General features: G+C 43.6%; 1 protein-coding gene across 45 annotated transcripts in view; it reads right to left on the bottom strand.

Annotated features, from left to right (window-relative positions):
- Window positions 1-15,114, bottom strand: part of CAMK2G (calcium/calmodulin dependent protein kinase II gamma) — a 215,687-nt gene extending 200,573 nt beyond the window's left edge. For 43 of the 45 annotated variants that reach the window (XM_072994965.2, XM_078391100.1, XM_078391108.1 and 40 more), the window contains exons 1-2: window positions 14,692-15,114; window positions 12,840-12,934 (exon numbers count right to left, since the gene is read on the bottom strand). In XM_072994965.2, the coding sequence (XP_072851066.2) occupies window positions 12,840-12,910 (71 nt within the window). In that variant the 5' untranslated portion in view covers window positions 12,911-12,934; window positions 14,692-15,114. The remainder of the gene's footprint in view (window positions 1-12,839; window positions 12,935-14,691) is intronic. The other 2 variants (XM_078391106.1, XM_072994966.2) reach the window with 2 other exon arrangements.
- Between the last annotated feature and the right edge of the window lie 7,976 nt (window positions 15,115-23,090).

Raw genomic sequence — 23,090 nt, 5'->3', positions numbered from 1 at the left:
AGGTCTCTATGCTCCGTCACACTGTTGTCAGCTTCTCAAACCAGAATCTTGTATCCAGATCCAACAGGAGATCTTGATTAGATTTTTGGGCACCCACAAAGCATCTGGGAAACCAAAATCTTCTGGATTACTAACAGACTGAACAAGGAGGGTGTCTGCTCAAATATACCTGTACAGAAAGGGACAACCATGAGATCTGTCCTCCAACACTGAAATTAGGCTGAGTTAACCCCTAACTTAGAAATTTAGGACTCATGAGACATTCACAACGCAAGTTATTCTAATCCTCTTTTCTTAGTCACCATTACTGGTGTAGGTAATCCTAGACTCCACATGATCACAGACAGGACAGACAAACAGCAGGCTGAAATCCTGCCTGCCAAAGCACATTTATAAAATATATAGTGTAAACCGAGAGGCAATTCGTAAGGCAGGCGGATCCCGACTGAAAACATGCTTCATTCCACACAGAGAGAGTAGCTGCTTCTTACTGGGAGAGCCCACAGCAAAGCTGCTCCTTGCCCGGACCCCCAGTCTCTGCAAAAGTTATTCCAGGCACTACTGAAATACATCCTCCATTAAATATTTCCTGAGCTTCTGGCAAGATCCAGAGCTCCATCACATAATCTCTTCTGTTTCAGTGATCCCTTCTAAGTCAATTTATTTCAACAATAAATAAAGATTCTATCACCACAATGTGCATCGTCTTGCTATACTGCTCAAAAGCAGGGTCTCACAAAACAGAGCGAGGGAGAGCGCGAGGCAAAAGCCAGCTGGCAGCAGCAAAAGCTGCAGTTTATGACATCACCTTATTTCTCCTCCTCCCTCTGACATACACACATACTTTCCTGCTCCATGGATATATCGTAAAATACAAAGCCCAGGACTTCCACCATCATGACAATACAATATCTTCTTAAAGAGTGAAAATAACCAACCAACCAAATTCTGACCAGTAACTGCTCCTCACCGACTGCTTTGGTTGACAATAAGCCAACAAGACCAACAAATCAAGAAAGCTGTGTTTTGTTATTCCAGCTTTCCTCCTCTTGCAACACCTACCTGCTACTATAATTTATATACTACAAACCAGAAGGCTGAGCAGCTGGGGGAAAGGGCAAATCTCTCACACACATAGAGAGAGAGCAATTATGATCAATAAGCTCCTCCTTGGAGAACTAGTCCCCACCTAGAAAAGGGCACCAACCAGTGAGAAAATTTGCAGTCAGACTGTTGAGAAATGTCTTCAGACACACAACCTTCCCCATATCCAGATAAGGTTCTCTTCCAGTGTTCTGGCCATCAATGCCTGTGACAGCACTTCAGGCTCCAGTTAATTTGTTTTGTGGATTCACTTCTTTCCTAACAGACCTTTTGCTAAGCTGCAGTGCAGTACCCTGTTGCCTGTATCCAATTCAGTTGTGTGAGGTGGGAAAAGGCAAGGTGAGCACCAGCTTCTGCCACACTCAAGTCTATAACAAACCAAACTGATCTGCATGACACAGAGAACAACATAAATGACTGCAGAGACAGAAAAGGAGAGGGCGGAGGACAAGCATTGACCCTCATGGCAGAAATCAAATCTTCACAGGTTAAACTACGAGTGTAATCTAGACAAACAACCAGCATCTCCAGCCCGAGATCATACTACAGTAGTTCCAAGGCAGACTATCATTCTCAGGGCTTGTCCAAGACACTTTGCTACAAAACGACCAGATAGGCGGGGTATAAATAAATAAATAAATAAATAAATAAATAAATAAATAAAGAAAGAAAGAAAGAAAGAAAGAAAGAAAGAAAGAAAGAAAGAAAGAAAGAAAGAAAGAAAGAAAGAAAGAAAGAAAGAAAGAAAGAAAGAAAGACAGAGCAGCTGGTGGTGATCCCTACCCAATCCCATTGTGCTGAATAGTATTCAAGACTGCTAAATCATGTAGACATCTAATTGCATAAGCATCTCCTAACATCTCTAGAAGATATAATGGTAAGAAAGTCTCCATCTGGTACTGTTTCACACCATACAAAAACTGCGGCTTGAGGCATCTGCTTCGTGCTGCCTAATAGTAAAGTTAGTCCTGGTTGCTCCAGAAGCAGCACAGTCCCAACATCTGAAACACGAAAGTATCACCCAGAAGGGAAAACATTATACACAAGAGACACATAACCCACCTCCTGACTACATAGGTGTAGGACTCCCCTAGACTGGTGCTCTCTAAAGATTGCCGGATCATAACTCCCATCATCCCCAGTCTGTGTGGCCAATGGCCATGCTGGGTACAAGCTGTAGCACACAATGGGAAGAAACTGCTTTGGCATGAGCTGGCCTAAATCAGACATCATCAGGAACCAGGAACCAGGTAGTTTCCTGGTTCCAACATGTATAACTTCTACTGAATACTCCTTTCAATGGCAGGCATCTATCCAACGTGCCCGATTAACAGACACTACATTATGCAGCCGATCCTCCAATGCACATTCAGGCATAATCCAAAATGACTAAGCCATAATTCAAATAAGGATTTACCAACTGAAAATCCTACTATAACACCACTCAACGTAGCTATGGTAGACTCTGCATCCCCCAAAAATGCAAGAACTCAAAGGGGAAGGAGCGGGTGGCATCCTGGATGGAACAACTGTCAACTCCTTTAGGCAGACGCATCTCAAAAACTCAGCCCAAATTTCACTTTAAGGCAAAGGCAAAGGATCTTCTTTGTGCCAGGAGCTCAACTGGTTCCAGACCGACACAATGGAAGAGCATGCCAGCAACAGGCGGGACCAAGAGTTCTCAACCTGGTCAGTAGGATCTCATTCACACACAACCTCCATTCCCTCTGCAAGGATGAGGCTTTTTCAAGAGCCTCTATAAGAAAAAAAAAGCCACTGCCTTTAGAGGCAGGAATTTCAGCAACAGTATCCCCAACACATTCGCAAAACAATGCTGCAATGAGGCTTTCACGAAGCTTTCATTGGCACCACTAGAGGTTTTCTCAAACTGAAGTGCAATGGATAGAGAGTAAGGAATCTCTCTCATCTCTGCAACTGAAGAGATCTACTGGTGGGGAAAGAAAGAGAGACCAGGGCAGAAGCTGGCAGGCCAGATGAGGATCCAAAGAACCTTCCAACCATGTTTTAAAGGCAATTTCTGCAAGCAAGATCTTCAGCCCTATGCACAATCATCACCATCACCAGACCTTAGGATCAGTGATAACTTATTTGCTGGGGTAAGACAGATGAGTCAGAAGACATTCTAAATCAAGGAAGATCTAGCACACAGTGACTCTGGATCCAGCCCACAGCTTCCCTTCTTTGCCCTCTCACCAAAATAAAGTGGAATTACATGGGGTGGGGATCCACTGATACCTATTGTACTATTGGGGGACTCATCAGGGAGGGATGGAGAAAAAAGAGGAGGAGAAGGAATATGGGTCCCATAAAATGTTTCCTCTAAGGTGTGCGGGTGCGCGGGCGCACAGAGCTCCATCAGAACAGTGCAACAGGAGCCAGGGTCAATGCCCCTTTACTTCCGAGTTTTGGATAAAACCCCAGGTGAGGTTCTCACACAACAGGGAGGAAAATTAGAGGAAACGTTGGTCCCACACCACCCTGACCTTGCTTACTTTTGGCAGATGGCATGTCCACTGCCAACCTCAGTTCCTCCCACATTTGCTACACAGTCCCAAGGTAAGGAAACCTGCTATGTAAAGCCAGTTCTTCATCCTTGAAGAAAAACAAACAAGGATCCAAACTGCATGTTTGGATTATGTGCATTTGAGCTTTATGTCATTTGAGCTTTATGTGCATTTGAGCATTTGAGCCCTTTCAGATCTACAAAACATGTGACCATACATATCTCAGTCATCTGAAAAAAAAAAGACAACTACTTTAGCTAGATTGAACTGGTACTGTGGTTACTAATTACGTTGTTAATTAGTGTCAGAAGAGGCTAGGCTAAACCTATGGAGAGCAAAAGCAACACACCTTGCCAAATGGATGAATGCTAAAGAGTTTCTCCCACCAGGACGAGACTCTAGCAGGACCATCTGGAAGTCACTTTGAAGTGTAGTAGGAAAATCAAAGAGTAATCATATAAAACGCGACTAGTTGAATACAGGACAAATGTTTGGTGACTGTGGAGGAATTCAATCAATGCAGCACAGATATGCTTGCAATTTATGTCCCACCATACGCATAAAAAAGGATCTAGCAAATAGCTGAGGTAACACAATTGAAGTAGCCCACTTTTGGTCAAAAATAGTCTAATTATCCTAACATTTAAATTTTACCTGTATTTCATATGCAGCCATAATTTTAAATTGTGCAACTCTCTGATATGAAGAAAGAAAGAAAAAGAGTCCTTTTTAGGCTGAAAACACTTACCACAGAAAAATAAAGTAGAATATTTTCCACTCCAAAAGTTGCTAGAACAAAGATAAATCTGCATATTTCTCGCTGGTTAAAACATGTAAAGTATTTGAAGAAGAGCAAAGACATTAAACAAAACAGAAACATGGCATTTGTGAACTTATTGAACTCTAATTATCCCTATTCATTAAGACAGCACCTTGCCCCCCCCCACAAGGATTCAAAGGCTATAAAGAGGCTGGATGGCCATCTTTCAGAGACACTACCTAAGATCTCTTGCACTGGAAGAGGGTTTGACTAAATAATCCTTAGAGACCCCTCCCACCTGCAATTCTGTGAAGCTGCACTGAGCTAGGCGGGGTCTTTTTAACATCTAGCCAGCTGTTGTTTGGATCCTGATCTCTGCTACCTATCATTTTCTGGCTAGAGATGCTATGCAATGACCACCTGACTCCACATGCTCTCAAAACCTGTTAATACTTTCACATAATACAAGCTATCACCACTACTTCTGTATTACAGAAAGAGTTCCCCAAACCCAGTGAGGGGATTCATCAAGGAGCCTAGGTCTGAACAAGAAAGATTTTCACTAAGCTTAAGATCTTCACCCTTATGTAAGAGAGCTTTTGGGGACAGGAGTAGGTTTCCGAAAGACTAACAGCCACCTTCATTAAAATAATAATTTTTTAAAAAACTTTAAAACAAAATAAACTCAGCAGGCACTTTCCCACAGTCTCTCTGCATTGTAGCCTTGTGTTTATGCTTCCTGCAGGCAATCTGATTTTCAGCATACTACAGAACGCCTTTTTAAGTCAACTGCATCATCTTAACTGCCTAGCCAGGTCTCAGAACAACCTAGGTGCCAAAAAATTCTCCTTCCTCATCCTAACTACAGGCAACGCAGTCTGCTGCTCAGGTAAGATGCACTCAGAGAAGAGGTGGAGTGGCGGAGGTAGAAGTTTTTGCTCTTTTGCCTTGAATGTAAAAACACCCTGCTGGGTCACACTATACAGTACTTCATGAATGTGGAGGTAGGACATTTTCAGCCCCTGTTTTAACCATCACAAAGTCCTGGAAATAAAACCTACATTGTGTGCTTACCCTTCTTCAGCTCTTTAAGCTGGGTGGCTTGCCAAACAATTTGTTTCAAATAAACATTTTGCTAGTTGCTGAACAGCAGGATGTGAATACCTCAAGATTCCTTCCTACCTAGTTCAATATTTGCTTTATTATTCTGTAAAGAGACAAAGTTTTAACAGACTGTAAGCTGTCAGTACTGCCCTTTTTAAAATATCAATGCTATGTTTGCTCTGAAGGTTTGGGTTAGAAGACTGCCAAAAGAACCACACATTATTGCCAGCCCACCGACTTCTGATATTTAGCGTAACCGTCAACAAACACATTAGATCAGTGCTAATTAAGAGATCCGGAACCGTTCGTTGACTGTCCAGGACAGATTTGATTCCCTCTATCCCTTTTCCTGAGGCTTAATCACACATTATGCTCTCTTTTACAGTCAAATATTACTTGATGACATATGGTACCCAACTGCTCACTTCCAGAGAGTTCCCACGTTACAGAGAGCAGTCGCATTTTCTCCTCTCCTCTGCCAAATAGGAAATTACAAACTGTGCAAGTGTCTGAACCCTTCGCTTTGCAGCAGAGCAACGGTACCTACAAATGCACCTTGGGCAAGCACAACTGCCCCTCTGTGTGTACCGATGTGGCAAAGCACACAATGCTCCCCTCTTTCCCCCACTACCTCCTAGTCTATCAGGCCTGGCAACTTTCAAAGGTTGTAGGGAAAAGATGTTAAGCCAGACTGACAAGTCTTGGAACTTGCATACCAGCCAAGACCAAGTGTATGCCTTCCCTTAAGAGGTATTGATCTTTCCAAAGCAGAGCAGAATGAGGTCTGTACTTGGGCTGAGATGGGGGCAGGGCTTCTTCCGTAAACTCTCTTTCTAAAGGAACTGAATTCAGGGAGAGGAAGGAAGAGGAAAAGGGCACTCATTCCTTCCTAATCATTCAGGGTGACACAAATATTAGAGCACGACACTGTGTGATCCTATACACACACACTGAAAGGATGGAGCAATTGACTGCAGCCCAGAACTCTGGAGAGGTCACATTCCTGGATCAGAAGCTTGAAATCACACATGCACGAAAGGAAAGGAAAAGAGAGGAAGAAGGAAAAGGGAAAAGGAAAAAGAAAGGGGGGAAAGGCAACTCTTAGTCATAAAGATGATTGTGCGGGAGAGACTGGAATAATACACAGCCTCTCCATTCAGCAACAAAGGAAATATGTTGTGGTTCTTGATACAAAAAGAGTGAAATGACTCTTAGGGAAAGCTTTGAATATTTTTTCACTGGAAGTAAAGTAAAATGCTAAATCCACTTTAAAATTAAGATGATGTAAGAAGACTGATTTGGGATTGTGCCTCTTGCTTCCAGTAAGCAGATCTACTTGGTCTTTGGGAAAGAGGAGCGATGAAAAAGAATAGCAATTCTTAATCCTCCTCTGTTCATGATCACATCAGTTTCTTGAAAAGAAAATAAAAATTTAAAGATTGGTGCCATGTCCCAAAATCACTACTAGAATCTACCATTCTAAATCCACATGGACAGTTGACAGTGTGACATTGTGAACTCTATACCGCCTCCACATTGGCTCCACCATTATGCAAGAGCCATAGACACAACTAGAGTATGGGAAGCAGAGGTGTGACTGTGGGCTCAAAAGAAGATAAGATCACCTTCTCCTCTATGAGCCTCTCATAATTTGACATCTTCTACAGAGACCCTCTTCCATGCCCCATCACTCCAACAGGCCAGGCTGGTGACTCAATGAGACAAGGCTTTCCCTGTGGCAGAACCTCAACGGCAGAACTCCCTCCCGAGTAATGTCAGGCTGTCTTCATCAGCAAACAGCCAACTATAGGATTCAAAAAGGTCTTGTCTTAATTTTTTTAAAAATGGGCTTTCAAATAAAGTTTAATAGACATCACTTTGTAGGCAAGAAAGCGACAAATATGTATGTTTAATGAATGAATGAAGCACCTACACCACCAGAGTGATATCTCACTCAAAGACCCATACACCTTAACAGGCCATTGGCTGACAGGTTCTCCATCTTGCAGTTACTATCCTCAAGTGTGTCAAAATGTTGTACGCCGCCCAGAAGCCACTGGCAATGGTGCGGCTAAAAAATATTGTAAATATTGTAAATATTGTAAATAAATAAATATTGTAAATAAAACTTGGAAACAGAAGGAAGACTGTAATGGCCACTCCAATAATGAAGCAAGCTGCCCCCTACCTTCTTTATGTCCCTACAGCCTAGGGGGAAAGTCTTTTGTGGAGCTGCAAGGCAAATTTTATTTTTATTTATTTATTTATTCAATTTTTACCCCGCCCCTCTAGACAACGTCTACTCGGGGCGGCTTACAAAAATTAAAACACATTAAACAATGTAAAAAAAAATAACTAGCATAGTGCAATTATGGACCATTTTTTCTAGTTTATTTTTTTAAAATAAAAACCTGTGATGTCTGGATGTCCACTTCCTGTTCTGACCAGAGGTGTGGGGGGGCAGTCTCCTTTCTTGTTTAATGGGGAAACTACTGCCTTCAGGAGCAGAACAGCTGTTTTCTTGGGGGGGGTGTTGAATTCTGAGCCATGAGTGTATCGATGAGCCCTGTAAAAATGATCCAGGAGTTCATGTGGCCTGTAGGTTACAATTTGCAAGCCCCAGATTGCAGCCTCACAAATCTCTGTAGAAACCAATGTTCAGTTCTCCAACATACGTGTTAAGCATGTGTCAGTTATTCCATTCCGAACTGCTGTTTTCAGAAGTGGGAATAGATGGTGGAAGAAACAATACATGAATTTACCATGATATTGTGGAACCAGATTATAATGTGGGATGCTGGTGCAACAGGAAAACGGCGGATGCATGCAGAAGCAGTAGCCAACAAGGTAAACTCATGACTTTTGAGACGAAACAGTGCAGCATTACAGTTTTCTCCAAAAGCTTCTTAAAACCTACTCTGATTCACAGGGAAAGTGATTTGGGGCCTCCCCCACTGCTGTTCTGCAGCTTGACTACATTATCTGGTGTCACTTTTGCTCCAGTACCTTCTGAGCCTAATAGTTAGACATAGCCTTGATTTGCATGGCTGCCCTGCAGCACCACAGAAACTAAACACCTCTTAGGTCACAGAGAGCTATATCTGATCTTACATACCCTGCCAGATTCCATTCATTTCCAGCAGAGGTTCCTCAGACACAGAAATTCAAGGAGTCTCACTACCCTTCAAGCCTTGTATTTCCCTGGTTCCTTCTCTTCTGTGCAATATGCAATGACCATAAACCCTGTGTCCTAGGCAGCTACGTACTCTCAAAACTGCTGAATTTAATTAACTCACAGTCACTGACACAGGAATGATCTCATGTCACTGACGCTGTCCATCAAACCATTCCATCCTAGTTGTTTTCACTGATTTGAATCTCATTAGATTGCCCTCTACTTAGCTGGCAATTGCTGATGGCCCCTATTTTGCTGCAGCACAACAGCTGTTTGGATACTTAAAATCTTACATGAGCCCATTATCTGATGATTTGGACACCATGACAACTGAGTGACAGATATTTATTTTCCCAAACTACTGCAGTTTCTATACTGTTATCCCAGGCTATACACTTAGCCAAGGATTGATTCTGCAGTTTCCTCTCCAGTCACCACTTAGTGGAGCAATCACATGGAACAGTTTTGTATGACAAACGCATCACACATACACAACAGATGGTAAAATCAAATCTAGCTTCAGAACAGATTTCATTTATTTACTTGTTTAATGCATTTCCTAGCTGCCTTTGTAGTCTACAGTCTTCCCACATGGTAGGAAGTGATCCTGAATCCAACACATTACTGGTGTGTTGGGGACTTGGTGGGAGGAAGGGCAGGAAGAGACAAGCAACGCAATAAATAAGAATCATGTTTGGAAGAGAGGGCCATGCCATTGCCACCTTTCTCCCTGCTCTCTATCCCTCCCTCGCTATCTGCAGCAGCACTGACAGTCTGTGGGTTTGCTACCCCAAGCAAATAAGACAGTATTGTCCTCCACCATTTGTGTCTTCTTTTATGCTGAACAGCATAATAACATCACATTAAGCAACCAAGAGCTGACAGGGATACAGTGCTGCCTCACTTTACGATTGCCCCGCATTACGACGAATCTGCTTTACGACAATCTTTTTGCTATCGCAATTGCGATGGCAAAACAATGGTCTAAATGGGGGAATTTTGCTTTGCGATGATCGGTTCCCTGCTTCGGGAACCAATTCTTCGCAAAACGATGTTTTTCTAACAGCTGATCAGCGGTTTCAAAATGGTGACTGGGTAATTAAAATGGCTCCCCGCTATGTTTAGGGACGGATTCTTCGCTATACAGGGAGCGAAAATGGCTGCCATATGGAGGGTCTTCGCTGGACAGTGAGTTTTTACCCCACTGGAATGCACTGAACGGGTTTCAATGCGTTTCAATTGGGTTTTTATTTCGCTTTACGATGTTTTCGCTTAACGGCGATTTTCCTGGAACAGATTATCGTCGTTAAGCAAGGCACCGCTGTACCATCTTTTTATTGTTATTTTCTAATACTGTTTATTTCCACTTTTTCCCCCCTTTAAAACTGTGCAGTCAAGTTCTTGGTCATGCTGCTGGGATTGCACGAGATCTCTCATTCAGCCAAACTATCTTTGCGCAATTCCTTCCATAATCTGCTCTTCTCCCAGAAGACACTTACATAGCTGAGGGAAGATATCTCATGACTGTAGGCGCCATCAGTATTTGCTTTGTTTGCCTCTATGGTTGGGACATCCATGCTACCAGCCAAGAACACCATTCCACTTGTCTGTTAATAGCACTTAGCTTCCTCCACTCCATAATGAGTAAATAAACCCTTCTGTGATCTGCAGAAACAACATCAATTTACCCAACTCTGCAGACAAAAAATATTCAAGACAACTCGAAAAGCTCTACAAGACTCAGACAAATTCAGGACAAAGCCAGCCATCACTGAAGAGATGTTCATCACCTCCATGTATATTTTCTCCTCCCATCCATATATTCTACTTTTACTCAGGATTCTTACTAATTTCTAGTCTCACTTATTTTGAGACTGAGCAATGAAACAGATCCTTTAATGCCATCTTTGTTTTCCAATCTTCTCAGAACTGTCTTTGAATCTATGGGGATGCCCTTTTTACTTCTTTCATTCATTTCTTTGAAGGATCCATTAATGTTAGACCAGGTTGTCTTACAGATTAATTCTCAGTTATATCATTGTTTTGTATTGTAGTCCTATGGCAAGGACATCATATTACCCTTTTAGAACAAGTTAAGCTACATTTAAGTACCAATATGCCCATTTTTATTATTTGCTTTTCGCCCTCCACCTTTGGTACATGACCTACCGTCATCGGCTATTCCTCCCCTATGCTGCAGAAAGTAGAAAGGGAATTGCAACACAGGAAAACCTATTTGAGCATCAGAACACTAATGACTGTATAGGTGTTTCACAATATCTTGTTCCAATAAAACTTCTGTATTGCAACAGGGAACTGCTGAGACAGAAAACTCCTGGATTAAATGTACAGCACAGTGATTCATTCTCTGCATACTGTTATAATCCAGGTAAATTTCCTGTCCAATCTCAAACAATCCACGTCAGAAATAACCAAATGTTTGAATAAGCCTTACGAAAACCTTACGTAGCCGGTCACCTTCACAGTCACGATGGGAACTGACACTGAGAAAACTGAGACTGGCGAGCAGACAAGAAGCGGGGCGGGGGGGGGGGAGAGGAAGAGGTGTAGACCAGGACATGTCCCGCACAAGGTTAGGCTGCAGACAGAGTAGACGCAACTAACTTCCAACAGCATCAAGCTGGGACAGGTTTGGATTCATCACAGCTTCAGCTAGCCTACCGTCAGTTTAGCCAGTCCTCAGCCATCTACCACTTGGGAGACTGACGTACAGATGCTAAACCTGCTCTCAGTAGAAGAAAACACCAACAGAACAATTTCCATTATTAAAAGGATGGAGGCTAATATTGTAAGATTTGTTTAAATAGTACCTGAGAAACCCACATGTCTCAGGATGGGGAGAGGGAGTAGCAGGGGGGCAACGGGCAAAAGAAAATAAAACTGTTACGTTTTACCGAAGGCAACCCATTACACAAGCAGAAGTCTTCCTGCCCTTATAGTAAGGCCCTTGTATTCACGGGGGATCTGTTCCACAATCTATTGCAAATGCCTGACACTGTGGATTGTAGCAAACTCTACATACAACTTACAAGAAGGCAGGATAAAGGCCACAAGGTCTGTTGTATTGTATGTTGTACGTATATTAGGGCTGTGGTAAACTGCGGATAACCGAAACTCCAGATACCAATCTCCTAGATAATGGAGGTCTTACTATATACTGAAACTTGGGAACAGGCATATTTATCTGCAATCCTTTTACAGAATGATTATATTTCTCACAATAACTTATGTCAAGGATAATAATATGTACCCCACCTTTCACCGAAACATGTTAGCCACAACTCCTAATTAATTACTAGATAGAACAGTCAATCACTTGCCAATAAGGTAACTGGTTTGTGCCACATATTTCTTGTACTGTATTAGACAATCATACAGTTTCAGAATGACGTTAACAAAAAGAAAACATGCTTCAAGTTGACCCCTCCAGCTCTTCATATATATATTATATATATTACATGATATGCAACAAAAGTCTCCATGTTGGGGGGGGGAAGCTATGTTGCAATGTTGAATTTCATCCCCTTGTTCAACCAAAATGAAAGCAAGAAAAAAAGTGATTGCATGCAGGCACTGTCAACAAGGGCTAAGACTTCCACAAAAACAATACTCCACAACAACCTATAAACTCACCCAGACTCAGTTCCTTCAGAAGTGCTTGTCTTTTTGTTGTCAACAGTAAAGACTTCTTCCAGCAATTTTTTTTTTGTTCAACACGCAGGTGTGTTGAATGATCAGATCCAGACATTGAAAAGCAAGGGACGACACCTATCTATTTTGCGTATTATAGTACGTGCTACCTCGAGGAGCACTTTCAGTCCAGTGGTGTTCCTACTCGTTCAGAAGTAGGCTCACAGTCAGTTCACTGGAACCAATTCTCACGACAAGACGCATCTATTTCTGTACCTTTGAGAATACTCACAAAGCCAACATCAAATCTTTTAACAGATACCACTGCAGAAAGTAATGCAGTTCTCCAGTGTCCAATAGCTAATAAAAGATTGGGAGAACAGGCTAAAAGAATCTAAGAAACACAGATTTTAAAAAAGGCCAACACTGCATTTCACCACACTATAGGATCTACAGAAGTTTAACCTGCTGCCGTGACCCGGCAAAGGAATTTCCTCAAAGCCAGTATTCCAATACTCACCTCTGGCAGACAGCTTCTTGGTATTGATGATCTTTGCGGCATATTCCTGGGACGAGGTTTTCTTCACACATCTGCGGACAACTGAAAAAGCTCCCCTGGAACAAAAAGGGAAGGCTGAACCTGTGACACTGAGTTAAGAATGAAGCCTAAAGCAAGAAATGAAACAAAAATATCTCAAGATGCACATATTAACAAATTTGAGGTTCCCTCAAAAAGTGGAAGGTAGTTATTTTGAGCTTTATTTCCTACCCCCTCCCCTGGCAAATCAGGACACCTTAGACTGCTCCTCCTGCAGCCTAGCATCCTATCTGTGAAATGAAAAGTTTTGTCCAACCCATAGAAAAGCATGATGGGTTGGTTTATCAGAATGTATCCTAATTAGTATGATTTATCAGTACAAGTTTAGCAAGAGATGTGCAACAGAAAAGGCGGGCGAGGGGTGGGTAGGGGAGCTGGTAAAGAGAAGTCCCACATTTCGGATAAGATAGAGGACATGGGAACAGGTACAGGAAAACAGACCCAAAGGTTGACAGAGCGGGCAGAAATACAAGAGAAGGGCATGACTGGAGATTTGTTATGATGGAGGGAACAGAACGCTTAATTATTATTTTGCACATAATAAAAACCTGTCTGCATCCTGGCACAAGAAACACATCAAACCAGCATGGACATACACCTCTACAAACAAGGCTTCGACTAAAGAAGAGACATTTCTTTCCCATGTTCCTGCAAGCCAGAAGGAAGCTGATAACAAGGAACAGCTGAAGAACAGCAGCATGTGAGCTGGGCTCAAAATTGGGGGTGGGGGTGCAGTAGCACCCAGTGACTGGTGCAGTAAAGGAGGAGGAATCAAACGCAGCACTACCTGCATCTAATCCCTCCTCCCTCCACAGAATTTATTCACCTCTCGCTGAATGCCAATGGGCACATCTCCTCCAGAATCCACTGAAGGAGAGACCAGCGCTGGAACTCTCAGGGTACGAGAGAGGAAAGTGGTGACACCTCTGCACAGGGACGTCTCCTGGATGCATGAAAAATGCAGCAATGTCCCCTTGCTATAATACAGAAATGGGGAACGAAAAGCAAGTTGCAAGCTGCTGCAGCACCAACAAGAGGGGGGCGCTAAGACAGGGATCCCCCCCCCCAAGGAGAACAACCATTTTAATAAGGGAGGGGGCAGTTCTATAGTGCCTGGAATCGCATATCACTTAGGTACCATGCAGAGTCCAGTCTGTGCAACCTAGAAGAGTAACACACTCCGAATTCTTCACCACGTTTCCATTACTCTGCAACGTACTTTCTGTAACTGACTTGTCATAACAAGAGAGAAACACGTCGCTTTCTTCCTCACTGATAAGCAGCTTGTTCTGGTATACTTCAACCAATTATGGAACAGGTCGCTGACTCCAGGTTTATGAAACCGCAGTACAAACGCACAGGTAGACTGGAAGATAAGTCCGCATCAAGGTTCCGATCCGGATCCGGTAACAGTTAAGGAAAGTCCGCATTATGGCGGGTGCGTGCGTGCGTGTGTGTGAAAGAGAGAGTTTACTAGAAAGACTTCCTGAGCTTAAACTAATGAATGCAACACAAGATGGGAAGGGGAAGCTCCGAGGTTGGCACAATGGAGCAGAGGGCAGTGGGACCCAGGGACAGGATGCGACCCAGCCATGAGGGGCAAGGGAGTGCGGAAGGCAAGGAGCAGCAGCGTCCCGGGCGCAATAACAACCCAGCTGCCTCTGTACGGGGCTGCGCTAAGCGGCGGCAGAACAGCAGGAGGAGGAAGAAGAGGAGGAAGGGGGAAAGGAGGAGGAGGAGGAGGAGACCGGCGAGGAGCAAGCGGACTGCGTACTTGCCAAGCTCCTCGTACAGCTGGTATTCGTCGGTGAAGCGGGTGCACGTTGTCTGGGTGGCCATATTCGGGCTGCGGAAGGCGGAAAGGGTTCGGCCGGCTTGCAGACAAGCACCTCGGCTCGCTCAGTGCCGCTGCTGGCGTTGCTGCCGCCGCCGCCTCAGCAGCAGCAGGGACATCGGACTGGGCGAGGCTCGGGCGCGGGACTGGGACGGACGAGGTGGTGACGGCGGCGGCTGGCGGAACAAAACGCGCTCCCCTCCCACCTGCAGCGGCGGCGGCTACTCTTTGCTAGTACGGCGCCGAGTACTACTTCGGCCTCCCTCCCTCCTCTTTTTCTTCCCGCCGGCGGCGGCGCCTCCTTCTCCTCGAGCTGGAAGCCGGCGTGCTTCTCCGCCCAGCTGTGCGCTCCCCGCCCGCTCCACTGCGCACAGTCACCGCTCCCAGCGAGAGAGAGGGAGGAGGAGGAGGCGTCTGAGGCGGAGCGCGCCCAGCACCGCGAGATCTTCGCTGGGAGGGGGGTGGGAGTGAAGAAGCGCCTCCCTCGCCTCCTCCTCCTCCTCCTCCTCCTCGGCCGCCTCCCGTCTCGCCCTTGCCTTGCCTCCGCCTACCAGGCAACCTCCCTCCCCAGAGGTGTGGCGGGGGCGACGGGGTCGCGAACGGGGCTGCGGCCTCTTGCGCGTAGGAAAGGAGGCGGCGGCGGTTCAGGGGTGCGCTTGCGGGCCTTTCAGCGGTTCTTGGAGGAGTTCTGCCCCGCTTCGGGGAGGCGCAGCGAAACTGAAAGGCGGCGGCAGGGCGGGTGGAGGGGGTTGAGGTCCGAGGAGAATAATAAAAAGCCTTGCTTTATTTCCTTCCTCAGTAGTGTTTTGGAGAGGTAAGTCTGGCAATCTTCCCTGAAGTAGACTGCTGTCTCTAGTGGGCCTTCCGTGCAAACAGCCGAGGGGGTCAGTCCGTGCGTGCCTTATTTGGGCGCCAGTCCCAGCGGTGCGGACAAACCTCCAAGAAAGCCTGCAAGCAAGGCAACGGAATGGCCGGAAGGAGAAGCCACTCTTCTCCAACAACACAACCAAAAAAGGGTGGTCTTCTCAAGCCTCTTGCAGAGACTAGCTCCTAATACGCCTCGCCCAGCGAAGGTCAACCTCATGTCCCGCGGCTTTTTTGAGGGGGGGGCGGGCGTTGTGGGCCGGCTTGCTTTTTTAGGATACAACCAGGAGCAGTTTTGGAAGAGGTGTAACGCCTGGGCGAAGAGCCTCCACTTGAACTTTGACGCGCAGGGAAGTCGCGCGCCGGGCCGGTGGCTCGCGCCGCCGGGGAAACACGCCGACGCCGCTTTTGCTCTCTTGGTCTCTGCAGCCGCTGGCCCCCTTTTGCTGCGCGCGCGCGCCCTCCGGGGCTGACCCGCTCCAATCCAGCGCGAGAAGGCGGCTGCGGAGCGCCAAAGGCCGCCTGGCAACTCCCCGCTTGCGTACCCTTGGGCTGGAGGCGCCGTGTGGTGGACGGGGTGGGAGGGCGAGCGAGGGCCGCTCGGATCGGATCGCCTGGCTCGCCCTTGTGGGTGGCAGCAGGGAAAGAGGCCCCCGATAAGGAGCCGAAAGGGTTGGCTGCCCGTTCCTCAGGTGAACGACGTCGATAAATGAGGAACTGTGCTTCGGGAACACGCCAGCTAGCGCTGGTGCCATTGCAGCAAGTGCAGAACATGGCTTTTAAAAAGGCGTTTCAAAGAAAAATAAAACGACACTGAAACCCGCAGTAAAGTAATCCGCGCATACCCAAGACCTTTGGCTGAGACGAAGGTCTTTGGGGTATATTTATTCGTTTGAACTTGAACACTTGGCTGGGTAGTTTTTTCACAGTATTAAAGTGGCTGTACTGTCTTTTGGTTTCATTGCAATTGTGCAGTGCTTTAATTTGGGATATGAGTTCGATCCCCACGGATTCACGTAGCCAGCTAAAGGTTGATTCAGCCTTCCATCCTCCTGCAAAATGTGAATTTAAAATTGAAAAAATGGGAAAGGATACCCGAGGGAGATATTTGATATTGCAAGGTAAAATAAAAGGAGAAGACTTTACACTTCTGAATGTTTATGCACCCAATGAGAGACAGGAAGAATTTTTTGAAAATCTATTAAGAAGGCTGGATAAACTGAGGAAAAGTTACGTGATAGTAGCAGGAGATTTTAACATGGGAATGGATATGAAGACGGATGTCAAAATTGCAAATTGGGGAAGGGAAATTTAAATGTGCAATATTAAATAGATTAATTAATAAAACAGATTTGAAAGATGTTTGGAGAGAATTAAAGGGTGAAGAAAGAAAATTCTCCTACTCACAGATGCATAACACATACTCAAGAATAGATTATATATTTGTCGCTAAAGACTTATTCCCAAGGGTGAACGACACAGCTATTGAAGTCATTCAGATATCAGATCATGCTAGAGTGAATATGGAACTGATGGTTAAATATGATTATAAGGAGGCTGTAAGGTGGAAAATTGATACAAATATTTATTGGTATCCAAACCTGATTGAAACTTTAAAAAAAACTTAGAAGAGACATGGGAAATAAACGAGAGGCAAGGAGGGCAACCTAAGATAATCTGGGACACTATGAAGTCTGTGCAGAGAGGGTATGCAAGTAAACCATCTTATATACTTAAAAAAAGCAGGGGGGGGGAAGAATACAGGATTTAGAGGATAATATAAGGGAATTACAAAAAATAGTTATAAGAATTAGGAATAAGAAAGCCATAATAGAATTACAGTGGTGCCTCACTTAGCGATGTTAATCGGTGCAGCAAAAATCGCCGCTAACCGAAAACATCGCTAAGCTATTTTAAAAAGCCCATAGGAATGCATTGAAACCCCTTCAATGTGTTCCTATGGGCAAAAAACTTACCTTTAAGCGCAAATCCTCCATACGGCGCCATTTTCGCTGCCCAGTATGCGAGGAATCCATCCCATAACACAGCAGGCAGCCATGTTTTTTTACCCGGCGGCCATTTTGGAACCGCCGATCAGCTGTTGGGAGAACATCGCTATGCGAAAATCGATAAGCGAAACAGCTTACCGATCGTCGCAAAGCGATGTTTTCCCATTGGGAACATCGCAATGAGATCGCAAAAAACAAATTGCTATGCGATTTCATCGTTAACTGAGGCGCTCGTTAAGCGAGGCACCACTGTACAGGCAAAAAGGAAGGAATTGGAAGTTACTCATTTGGGAAAAGGTGAAATTAAATTTCTGCAAAGAAATTTAATTCATTTGAAAAGAGAATTTTTAAAATTCATTAATAGGAGCTCCAAGTTACTAGCTAAAACATCTTCTATAAAAAAGAATAAATATAGGAGTAATTCAAGATTTGAATCGAAAAAGGTGTAATAAAATGAAGGAGAAATTGGAAGCATTTCAAATATTTTATAGAACTTTATATACTAGTAAAAATTCTATAATAAAAATAGAAGATTATATAAAAATAATTTTAATAAAAAATTTTCAGATGATGATAAAAATAAAATGGAACAGTTAATTACTGATAAAAAATAGAGGATATTATAAATAATTTAAAGACAGGAAAGACCCCCGGAACAGATGGATTAGGCACAGAATATTATAAAGTATTTAAAAAGACTCTTGTACCAGAGTTAAAAGTGTTATTTAATAATATATTAATGGGAGAAGAAATCCCACAATTTTAGAAAGAGTCATTGAGTGTTTTAATATTGAAACCATATAAAAATCCAATGAATATGGAGTATATATAGACCCATATCACTGATAAATCAAGATGCTAAGATATTCACAGCAATAATGGCAAAGAGATTACAGTGGTGCCTCGCTTAACGAGCGCACCGTATAACGACGAATCCGCATAGCGATCCCTTTTTCGGGATCGCTAATGCGGAGGCATACCGACAGTCGCAATGGGCAAAACTCGCATAGCGACGATCAGTAAGCGTTTCGCTTACCGATCTTCACTTCGCGATGCCCGCAGATCAGCTGTTAGGCGGTTCCAAAATGGCCGCCGGAAGCCCCGAAATGGCCGCGTGCAGCGTTTTCGCGCCCTCCCCTCGCTTACTGAGGGCGCGAAAATGGCTGCCGCTATGGAGGAAACTTCACTGAACGGTAAGTAATGGGTTTTTACATTCCGTTTAGCAATGTTTTCACATAGCGAGGGTTAATCCGGAACGGATTAACCTCGCTATGCGAGGCACCACTGTAACTTTATGGGAGCTTATATTGAAAAAAAACAAAATGGATTTATACAAGGTAGACAAATGTCACTTTTAAGGAGAAGGATACTTAATTTAATACATTTAGCTAATGAAACTAATTCTAAAGCCGGAGTACTTTCATTCGATACAGTGGTGCCTTGACTTACAAACTTAATTGGTTCCAGAACTTCGGTCATAACTCAAAATGGTCGTAAGTCGAACACTATTTCCCATAAGAATGCATTGAAATGCAATTAATCCATTCCCATTGAAGAAAAAATTAACCAAAAAAATCACTGCAAGACCCATCAGAAACATGATTAATTCCTTCCAGCCGAGCGGTGGGGGAGCAAACAAAGCATGCAAGACCCATCGGAAATGCAAAGAAAACAGCAAAAAGCAAGCAGAGCACATCGGAAATGCAAAGAAAGCAAAACAAAAAGCAAGCAGAGCGCATTGGAAATGCAAAATGAGCAAAGCAAAAAGCAAGGGAAGCATGCAAGACCCATCGGAAATGGGGGGGAAAACAAAAAGCAACCAAACCCCCCAAGACCCATCGGAATGGGGGAAACCCAAAAAGCAATCAACCCCCCAAGAACCATCAGAAATTGGGGGGGAAACCAACCAACAAACAAACCCCCAAGACCCATCACAGTACAGGAACATAACCCCCCCAGCCCAAAACCACGCTGCACAACCCACCCAGAACAGTTTTTAAAAAGCAGAAAGCAGCACCTTACCTCACCAGGCAGTCCGAAGCCTCCTCCGATCGTACACACTCTAACTGCTGGGGCGAAAGAGCTACAAAGAAGCAGCCTTTTTGCCACCAACAGTTAGTAATTTGAATTTCCCGCGTTTTTTCCCTGCCTCTTTGTGTTCATAACTGGAAGCTCTGGCCGCAAGTTGAAGCAAAATTTTGCGGCCACAGCTGGTTGTAACTCAAAATGGTTGTATGTCGGGACGTTCATAAGTCGACCAATCACCTGGGGAGCATAGAGAGAGAGAGAAGACAAGGGGGAGGGGCTTGAGTCTAAACTCCATTTTAGAGTACACCAGCCAGCACAGACCCTTGCAAAAAAATTCTGATTTTAAAACCAAAAGACTAAACTCCATTTTAAAGCACACCAGCCAGCACAGACCCTTGCAAAAAAAATTCTGGTTTTAAAACCAAAATACTAAACTTCATTTTAAAGCACACCAGCCAGCACAGACCCTTGCAAAAAAAATTCTGGTTTTAAAACCAAAAGACTAAACTCCATTTTAAAGCACACCAGCCAGCACAGACCCTTGCAGAAAGGGTCTGCAAGACCCATCAGAGCACAAAAACATACCCCCCCAACCTAGCCCAAACCCAAGCTGCAAAACCCCTGTACAGTAAATACAGTACTCACCAGAACAGGCAGTCTCTCTGTTTTAAAAAAGAAAGTCAAAAATTTAAAAAGCCAAAAAATACAGGACGTACAGTACCAGGCAGTCTGAAGTCTCTCTCCGTATCCACACTCTAACCACTGGGGCGAGCGAGATAGCAGACAAGCAGCCTCTTCGCTGGCCAATGGTTAACAGAAAGTTCAAATTTCCTGCTTTCCCCACGTTCCCTGCATTCTTCTTCTGTTCGTAAGTTGAAGCTCCATTGGCAAGTCGAAGCAAAATTTTGCAACTGGAGCTGTTTGTAAGTCAAAATGTTCATAGGTAGGGGCGTTTGTAAATTGAGGTGCCACTGTACATGGTTGCTGGGAAGAAACCCTAATTATATTGACTGGGTCTTGGAGAGTAGGCCTGGAATAAAGGAAGCTTACCAAGGAAGAAAGTATCATTGCACTCTCTATGATTCACTTTTAAGAAAGCATGTATATGATCATTTCATTGGGGAGTGAATGACAGAATGAGAACAGAAATGCTGTCTTGCTTAATAATACACATACACACAAACGTAAGTTCCTTTATTTCTTTGTATGGATGCATATGTGTAAGTTTGTTTATAGCATTTGTTTTGTCATCTTTCTGTTTACCAAGGCTATTTAAAATGACCTAAATCTAATTGCTATTCTCAGCTAAAGTAGACCCTTAGAATCAGTGGACGCATTCCATCATGCTAAATGATGAGTCAATACTTTGGTAAATGCCAGTATCAATGGGCTTTCTCTAGGTGTGCTTACCGTTTAGATTCAGACCAGAGCTTGTATACCACTAGGCATTATGAGATATAAAAATAATGTAAGCTTTTTCCTTAGAAGCCATATTGTCCTCATGGCTCAGGGGATCTGGAGACTAATGAATGTATTTTTTTTTTAATTTAAATTATTAGTATACCATCCTTTTCCCTGAAGGGACCCAGGGCAGCTCACAGCAGATAATACAACAAATTAAACACCATATAAATGTCAGATATAAAGAAAAATTAAACATACGTTAAAATTAAAAATCAAGCATAAAACAATCCCCAAACATTAAAAAAACCTGTAAATTTATAAACAGTATTCCTGGGATAAATTACTGCTTAAAGGCCTGCCTAAAGAGGAAGGTATTGCCTGATGCCAGAAGGCCAAGACCGAAGGGGCCAACCTGAGTTTTCAGGGCAGTAAATTCCAAAGCCTGGGAATAGCCAATGGGAAGGCCCTCTCGTGTTCTCACCAAGCAAATTACAGCATGTATTTCTATGTAATTTTTATCATGACACTTATATCAAATTAATTGTTCCTTTATTGTCTATAAGTTCTATGTGTCGTTTTGTTTAGATGACAGCATCCCTCAAAGGACTGCAATAACGTCTTGTATTTAAGTTATGCAAGAGCAAGCTGCCATGTTTTTCATCTGTCTAATGATGATTTCAAAAAAACATTTTAACGTAAACAGTATCTCCACAATATTAATTCTACCTACTCTTGTTTTGAAGCCTGCAGGCTTTTTTTTTTTTTTTTTTTTGCACCTTCTTGCTTTGATCAGCGTTACCTAGAATGTTTTAATATCTACAGGAGAACCTAAGTTCAGGTTTTGTACCTGAGCCAGAATACACATTTTGGGCTAATTCTTAATATTGACTTCTTTGATAATTGACGTGTTTTTGTGTAAAGGAGTCCGATGATGGCTATGCCAAACCAATGTCTTTGATTTCTAGGCACAGGGAATTAAACAGAAGCTTTCAAAAATATAATCCTCTGCCTAAAGTGATATAGTCCAAAAACTGTTTTACTGCCAGATCTCCTGTTTGCACAAATTGTGCCAAATATAGCCAGAGAGATGGGTAAAAAAAAGGCATAGAAAAATGGCTTCTACATTTCCAAGATATCTATATTAAAAGCAATATGTAATATAAATGTAGTGTCAGAGTATTTGGTTAAGCTATGACATGGATGGTATTGTAACCAAAGGATAGAGCTTTTCTGAGACAGTATACTGAGAATAACGTGTAGAAGAAAGGCTTGTGGGATGGCTGAGAAGATGTTGTATAATGAGAAGGATGCCGGATGCCTAGTTTCAGACTCCAGGTTTGTGCTGACATGACAGAATGGTCCTCTGCACAAAATGACTTCTTGCACATAAAAACTGTCATGTCATAGAAGAGGCTAGGTCAGACGTTTCCTGTCTGTGTACAGGAATTATTTTTTGTTTGGAGAAATGCTCAGTCATGTGAGGCTCTGACTTCACTTGAAAATGGTACAGCCTGGATGCAGTTTTATCACTTCAGGAAGAACCCTGTCTGGCTGACACAGCAGAGTCTGCCTACAAGTGAGCATTAGAGAGCATTGGAAAGATGCCTGGATTAAATGGTGATGTGAAAAACAAAAGGAAAATAAAATGTAAGATTCCTCCGACTACTATCACCCAGATATAAAACCTGGGAAAACTACATAGTTTTCAACATGCATATATAACTAGACTGCTTAAAAAGCACAACTTTCAGGGTGTGTGAAACAAAATGAAAGCATCCAAGCTCCAGTGGGTGAAACCATTCTGCAGCTTTGTATAGCATGTTGGGTTAGCTGGATAGCTCAATGAGTTAGATTTCTGTAGAGCCAGAGACTGAGTTTGTGTCCCTACTGTGCCGCCTCCTGGGAGTAGAGCCAGCCTGTGTAGCCTTGGGCAAGCTGCACAGTCCCAAGGGTCCCTAGCGGAAGGGAACGGTAAACCACTTCTGAGTATTCGATACCTAGAAAACTCTGGAAATGATCACCATAAGCTAAATT

Source organism: Pogona vitticeps, chromosome 3, assembly GCF_051106095.1.
Source record: "Pogona vitticeps strain Pit_001003342236 chromosome 3, PviZW2.1, whole genome shotgun sequence".
NCBI lineage: Eukaryota > Metazoa > Chordata > Lepidosauria > Squamata > Agamidae > Pogona > Pogona vitticeps.
This window is presented reverse-complemented; position numbering and strand designations above follow the sequence as displayed.